This window comes from Phaseolus vulgaris, chromosome 7, assembly GCF_000499845.2.
Source record: "Phaseolus vulgaris cultivar G19833 chromosome 7, P. vulgaris v2.0, whole genome shotgun sequence".
In the NCBI taxonomy this organism is placed as follows: Eukaryota; Viridiplantae; Streptophyta; class Magnoliopsida; order Fabales; family Fabaceae; genus Phaseolus; species Phaseolus vulgaris.
In genome coordinates this window covers 14,201,462-14,209,206 of record NC_023753.2, presented here as the reverse complement: position 1 = coordinate 14,209,206, position 7,745 = coordinate 14,201,462, and the positions used below count along the sequence as shown (strand labels likewise).

The window sequence follows — 7,745 nt, the reverse complement described above, 5'->3', positions numbered from 1 at the left end:
CCTAGGAGGACACTTGGAGATTATGTCATGAATCGAGGGCCAAGGCATTTTTCTAGTATTGCAATACCTACTACCACCAAGGTCTTGGAAATAAAACCCGCTTTTCTCACTCTCATCAGTACCCATCAGTTTAAACAATGGATCATGAGGATCCATATGCACATTTGTCTACATTTTATGAATTGGTGGGAACAATGGGCTTCCATTTAGATGATCTTGAAAATGTCTATATGCGTTTATTTTCTTTTTCATTTGCAAGAAAGGCTAAGGAATGGCTCAACTCATTTCCAAATTAGAGCCTCACTAGCTGGAATGATGTAGAGGAAATATTTCTGCAAAGATTTTTTCCAATCTCTCGCTACATCAAAGAAAATTTTGAAATTTTTATGTTCAGACAAGGAGCAGATGAATCTTTCTGTGAGACATGGGAGAGGTTCAAAATGATGCTTCGAAATGCCCAAATCATGGGTTTGAAGATATTGCTCAACTGAGCATTTTTCATAATGGTCTCAGATTTGATACCAAGATGCTTCTAGATGCTGCAACTGGTGGTACAATGATGGCAATTGACGCAGAAAAAACAACAAAGATTATTGAGGTAATGGCATCCATAGATTATCAAGCCTAAAATGATAGCAAAAATGGGATAAAGAAGGGGATGATGGATCATAATATTTTAAACACACTTGTGGCTCAAAATAAATTTCTGACACAAAAATTGGAAGCATTAATTGCACAGATGACTAAACTGCCTCAACAAATACAAGCTGTGCAGGTTTGTCAAAGTCAGAGTTAAGAAATAAGGTGAATTATGTGGAGGTAATCATTACAATGAGTACTGTGCTTATCAGAATAATTCATCTGAAGGAAAAGTTTTTTATATGGAAAATCAAGGAAGCCAAGGTGAGAGAAGAAATCAAAATCAATGTTTTAAGCAAGGCACTTTTCAACAACAACAACCACTATATCCTTCATCCCAAGAAAGAATAAGCAAACTAGAGGATACTTTGGAGAGATTTATGCAAACAACATTTTCTAATCAAAAGAATTTTGAGGATTTGGAGACACAATTGGGACAAATTGCACAACAGTTGAAGAAATCTCGGGGGCAATGCAAGTCAGTCAGTACTAGAAATGGGATAGTTGTAGGAAAGGGAATTAGTGGTAATTTGATTGTTGAGAAAGAGAGAAAAATTGAGATTGAAGAGGAAAAAGAAGAGAAGAAAAAAAAAAGAGGATATAGGAAGAAAAAAAATGAAAGAAAAATGAGAATAGAAAAAAGAGTGCTCCACTTCTAGATTTACCTTACCCACATTCTCCTTCAAGGAAGAATATAAAGCAACAATTTATTAGATTTTTTGAAATTCTTAAGCAATTAGATATCAATATCTCTTTTACCGAAACTTTGGAACAAATGCCCAGTTATGCCAAATTTATGAAGGATCTGTATACAAAGAAGAGAAGATTGAAGGAGCAAGAGACTATGGAGTTAGTAACGGGTTGAAGTGCAATAATTTAGAAATCTTTGCCAAAGAAATTTGGAGATCCAGGGAGTTTTACTTTGCCAGTCTTGATATGAAATTTTAAAGTGGAAAAGACATTATTAGATCTTGGAGCAAGTATTAATCTCATGCCTCTATCTACGTTGAAGAAAATTGGAGATGTTGGAATACTACCTACGAATATGTAATTGCAGTTAGCTAACAGATCAATAAAGCATCCGTATGGCATAATTGAGGATCTTTTGGTAAAGGTAGATAAATTTTATTTTTCAATTGACTTTTTAATCATGGATATAGAGGAAGATGTTGAAATACCTTTCATTCTTGGACGACCATTCATGAAGACTGCCAGAGTTACCATTGATGTTGATGAGGGAAAGCTGAAAGTGAAAGCTCAAGATGATGTGGTAACGTCAATATTTTTTAGAATTGGAAACATCCGGATAAGGGGAGAGATTGTCTAAAAATAGATGCATAAATGAAAGTCTTTCCTGAAACCAAAAAGTAGTTGCACCCTTCAAATATGTTCACGAAATTTCTCCCATGTTATACTCCACAAGTAGTTGAAGAGAAGAAAGAGCTTGTACCTGAATCTGTGGAAAAGAAACTGATTGTTAATAAGCCATTTGTATCATGCACAAAGGAGGGAGACAAGGTTCATCAGGACGCAATTATGATGAAAGATGACTTTAAACCTGATAAACCAATTATGCTTAGAAGTGCTAAGTTAAGATTTCATCTGAGAGGGAAGAAGAAAAAATGTTCAGGATTATGGTTTATTAAAGAAGTCAGAGATGATGGAACTATTGAACTTGAAAGCCCTTACTCAAGAAGAACTAAAAGTTGTAACCACGAAGTTGTTGCAATAAAAGGGTCGTCCACCTTGAGAGAAATAGGCGTCAAGCTAGATTACGTTAAACAAGTGCTTACTAGGAGGCAACCCAATCCACATTTTAGTTTTATGTTGTTTTGTTATCTTTGTTTTGATTTTACCTTTCAAAAATCATGTTTTCTTGCAGGGATTCTTGCCCAAGCGAGTCCAATCTCGCATAAGCGAGTTGAAAGACAAAAAATGGGGGTGCTCTCTGGAGATATCTCGCTCAAGCGAGTTTGATGATGCAAAATTTGATTTTCCTGCAGGGAATCTCGCTCAAGCGATTTTTATGATGAAAAAAATGAGTTCCTTATGGGGAATCTCGCTCAAGTGAGTAAATTTTCGCTCAAGCCAGCAATTTTTTGCAAAAATAATAATAATAATAGTTCTCAAAGGCACCTCAATCCCTACATGCCTCCTAATTAGTTTGCAACTTATGTATTTTAGCTTAGGGGCAGGTTCTATTATTCAGCGGGCAGATCCAGCAAATGAAGCAAGACTATAGATGAAGATTATAACAAAGAGTTGGATGACTTCTTAGAAAGAGAGGATTGAGAAAATATATGGTTTTTGTCCTGGCTAGTCTTCGGTCATTGGTCCTAGAGACTAACCTCAGACATCACACACTGGTGCCTGATGGGAGAAGTGGGCCACGATTGGTCAATCTTCGGACCTCGATACCGTAGACCCCGATGTTAGAGATCGACATCGGCCTTTGCCGTCAGAAGGAGAGATCGGACATCAACAGTCCAAACGTTATGATGGGCCATGAGAGTTGGGTCCCAGAATTATCCTAAACCACCAGTTAGAATATCAGATATGAGGGAAGCCTAAGTCACGAGGGATCCATGCATGTGGTGTGTATGGCACATATAGACACAACACGTGAGAATAATCCTTGGAGGCGCTAAGAACCATTAGGGTTAGGGTTTCCAAGGATTACTGCATGCATGGCACGTGAATACTTAGGGCACCCACAAAGCAGATAGCGCTAGAGATTAGGTGCACAAGTTGGCACCCAAGCGGCCACGCTGTTATTTGTTGCACTCCAGTTAAGGGAAGTTTGTGTGCCAGATACGCTAAGATTATGTAAATAGCGGCGCAAGGATGTTTCCCTAGGAACCTTAGATAAGGGTAACAAGACAAAGGTAAACCCTAGTTTCGACCTATATAAAGGGTGCCAAGAACCTTAGCAAGGTACACAGTTTCTAAGACTGAAGCTAATATACACTCTTGGTGTTTCTTTGCCTTTATACTGACTTGAGCGTCGGAGTGCAAACGACCATCAAGGCACCCCTTTGTCTTTAAAGGTGAGAGATTTCTTGATCAAGGAAGCACCATTCTCAGGCGGAGATAGAAGGGCCAAAGGCTGCCGTTAGAGTTAACCGGCAGAGCGAGTCAACCGGTAGGAGCATTTGGCGCTCACCGTGGGGCCCGTTATAGAAAGGTCCCACTCGTAATCGCGTTAGGAGTCTTTTCCAGTAATATGAGAAGTACAAGGCAAGGAACTGCTGGACCCATAGGAGTTATGCCCCATGAAGGGGACAACGTTACCACGCAGCAAATCTTGGAGACAATGCGCACCTTCCAAGCAGAGGTGGCGACATCTAAGTTTGAAATTGTTGTGTCACGAGCAAACAACACAGAGCCAATGAAGATCTGCGCAGGGATTTGCAACAAGTAGGGGAGCGCGCGACGGACGAACGTGCCCCACCTGTACCACTTAGGGCAAGTCCCATGCCGTTCTCACAAGCGATCATGGATACAGTGTTGCCAACCACGTCTTTGGGCACGAAGGTCACCATCACAGGAGTAGAGGACCCAGAGGCCTATCTCACGGCGTTCCACACTCAGATGATGCTTACAGGAGGATCTGACGCTATGTACTGCAAGTTGCTTATGAGCACGTTGGCAGGCACGGCGTTGGAGTGGTTTGTTAGCCTTCCCGACGGACACATCACCACCTTTGACCAGTTCACGACGCTGTTTAAGGAGTAATACCTTGTTAACAAGGCCCCCACCCGGCTTTCATATGATGTCTTCTACATTAAACAGTACCATGGGGAGTCCATGAAGGACTACTTGAACAGATTTGGGGTCCAAGTGGTGAGGTTGAAACCAACTGATGAGGCCATGACGGTGTATGCCTTTGTCAAGGGAATGTTGTCAGGACCTTTCAGCGAATCGCTGCTAAGGTTCTACCCGAAGACGTTCACGGAGATCAGATGTCGAGCGTTGGCACACATCGCTGCAGATGATCGAGTAACAGAGAAACAAGGTCTTGTCGATTTTATCCGACATCGAGCGGCAAGACGACCTCAACCCATAAGGGTGCAGGAGGCAACCACAGAGAAAAAGGGAGCGGGAAAACCCTATGAATGGACCCAGGCGGGGACGCGCACGCGAAGGGACCCGCCCCCGAAGCATAATTTTCGAGTGGAGCTCAAGGAGTTGATCGCTATCCCGAACATAGCGGCAAGGCTGAAGGTGCCCGCAAAAACCGACAGGAAGATGGGGCCCAACAAGAATGCTTGGTGCAAGTTTCACCAAGCAAATGGCCACTACATACGCAATTGCTTGGCACTGGCACACCAACTAGATGAGCTGGTAAAGAGCGGGTTCTTAAAGGATTATCTTCAAGAGTCGTAGAACGATCAAGCGTTGGTGACTGCAGGGGTAGATTAGGGGCACGAGCGGCCCATTCACGGGAAGGTAAACACAATCTCAGGAGGATTTTCAACGGAAGGGTGCACTTCCTCCCAGCGAAAGAAGTACGCACGGGAGGTGATGGCGGTAGAAGTACAATAGGTAGATTAGACTCCCGATGTCGACCTCGTATTCACCAAGGTCGACCTCTAGGATATCATACCCCATGACAATGACCCGGTAGTGATTTTGCTAGTCACAGTAGGAAGGAAGGTGCACCATGTCCTCGTGGATCATGGAAGTTCGGCCGACGTGATGTTCTGGACGACCTTCAATAAGTAACAACTGTCCACAAACCAGTTAAGACTCTATACCGGATGTTTGTATGGTTTTGCTGAAGACCAGGTGAAGGTGCGTTGGCATATAGAGTTGAGGACGACCTTCATGGATGACACGACTTCACGGACTACCAACATTAGGTATCTCTTTGTTAATGCTCCATCGGCCTACAATATACTGTTAGGTAGACCAGCATTAAACAGGATCGGAGCAGTCGCCTCCACGAGGCATATGAAGATGAAGTTGCCTTCTCTTGAAAGTGCAGTGATCACCATCAAGTCTGACCAAAAAGAAGCCAAGAAGTGCTACGAAAATTGCCTCAAGACAAAGAGAGGGGTGTTCGCTGTTACAACCCAGCCTCCAAGGGAAGAAGGGATCACTCGTGCAGAGATCGCCCGGGAGAAACGACCTGATCCCGCTGGTGACGTAGTAGAAAGAGAGATCGGTGGGAAAATGTTCAAGCTTGGCCAATCTTTGAGCCAAGAGTCGCAAGATGAAGTTGCTGAGGTCATAGCGCAACACCTTGACGCTTTTGCGTGGTCTGCCTCTAACATGCCCAGCATAGACCTTGACTTCCTGTGTCACCATCTCACAATGGACCCCCAGGTCCGACCTGTTCGCCAGAGAAGGCGAAAATTTAATGAAGAAAGGCGTCGGGTTGTGCGTGAAGAGACGAGGAAGTTGTTGAAGGCTGGCCACATTAGGGATATTCAGTACCCCGAATGGCTGGCCAATGTGGTGTTATTGAAGAAGGCTAGCAGAAAGTGGAGGATGTGCGTTGACTTCACGGATCTTAACAAGGCCTGTCCGAAGGACTCCTACCCAGTGCCCAGTATTGATGCCTTGGTGGACAACGCGTTTGGATGCAGATTACTCAGCTTCCTAGATGCCTTCTTTGGATACAACCAGATCATGATGCACCCCAGGGACGAGTGCAAGACAACATTTATGACATAGTTGTCTTGTTATTGCTACAAGGTAATGCCCTTTGGACTAAAGAACGCAGGTGCCATCTACCAGAGGTTGATGGACAGAGTGCTAGTGCCCATGTTAGGGCGAAATGTCCAAGCATACGTGGATGACATGGTGGTCACCTCCTGGAAGAAGGAGCAACACCTAGCAGATCTGGAAGAGTTGTTCACCACGATAACAAATTACAGGTGAAAGCTGAACCTAGAAAAGTGCAAGTTTGGGGTTGAGGTAGGCAAGTTCTTGGGTTTCCTACTCACTGAACATGGGATAGAGGAAAAACCCGAGAAATGCGCCGCGATAATAGCCATGAGGAGCCCGATCTCGGTGAAAGAGGTGCAGCAGTTGACAGGACGCATGGTCGTTTTGTCCAGATTCGTGTTGGCAGGAGGAGACAAGGGGCACCCTTATTTCCAATGCTTGAAGAGAAACAACAGGTTTGTGTTGACCCAGGAGTGCGAAGAACGTTTGTGAAGCTGAAGAAGTACCTGGCCAGTCCACCAATGTTGTGCAAGCCAGAGTTAGGTACCCCACTCCGCCTATACTTCGCAGTCATAGAGAAGGCGATCAGTTCGGTTCTGCTGCAAGAACAAGACCAGGTGCAGAGGGCTATCTACTTTGTCGGCATGGTGTTGCAAGGGCCTGAGGTGAGATACCAGGCCTTAGAAAAAGCAGCTCTTGCAGTAGTGTTCTCAGCGCGAAGACTTCGCCATTACTTTCAGACTTTCACAGTGATAGTAATGACAGACCTTCCAATCCGCAAGGTCTTACAAAAGCCAGATGTGGCAGGCAGAATGGTGAGATGAGGAGTAGAGCTGTATGAGTTTGACGTACAGTATGAGCCTAGATGCCCCATTAAGGGCCAGGTTTACTCTGACTTTGTAGTAGAGCTCTCCTCGGCAGCCACGCACCAAGAAGGAGCAGGTTTCATATGGGTGCTTTCTGTAGATGGCTCCTCAAACCAACAAGGTAGCAGGGCTGGTGTCATCTTGGAAGGACCGAATGGGTTGCTGATCAAGCAGGCCCTACTATTTGCTTTCAAGGCCAATAACAACCAAGCAGAATATGAGGTCCTGATCGCTGGAATGCTGTTGGGCAAGGAGATGGGAGCAAAAGGTTTGCTGGCAAAAAGTGATTCACTATTAGTCACAGGTTAGGTCACTGGGGAGTACCAAGCTAAGGATCCTCAAATGGCTGCATACCTAGAGTACGTCCAAGCTTTGAAGGAAACATTTGAGGTGTTTGAGTTAGTCCACGTACCCAGAGAACAAAATGCCCGAGACGACTTGCTTGCAAAGCTGGCCAGTTCGGGCAAGGGGGGTAGGCAGAGGACAGCAATTCGGGAGACCTTGAAGACACCCCGAACTACCGCAAACAACGTGGCAGAAGTCTAACAGGTTAGCATATTGGAAGGG

At 44.3% G+C, this 7,745-nt stretch overlaps 1 protein-coding gene and 1 pseudogene across 1 annotated transcript; one reads left to right on the top strand and one right to left on the bottom strand.

The window, feature by feature from the left end:
• Window positions 1-365: 365 nt before the first annotated feature.
• LOC137830787 (small nucleolar RNA R71) lies at window positions 366-471 on the bottom strand (annotated as a pseudogene).
• Window positions 472-6,620: 6,149 nt separating this feature from the next.
• LOC137829097 (uncharacterized) lies at window positions 6,621-7,487 on the top strand. Its single transcript, XM_068635892.1, has 2 exons — window positions 6,621-7,127; window positions 7,191-7,487. Exons 1-2 carry the CDS (start codon window positions 6,621-6,623, stop codon window positions 7,485-7,487), a joined length of 804 nt encoding a protein of 267 aa, XP_068491993.1.
• Window positions 7,488-7,745: the final 258 nt, after the last annotated feature.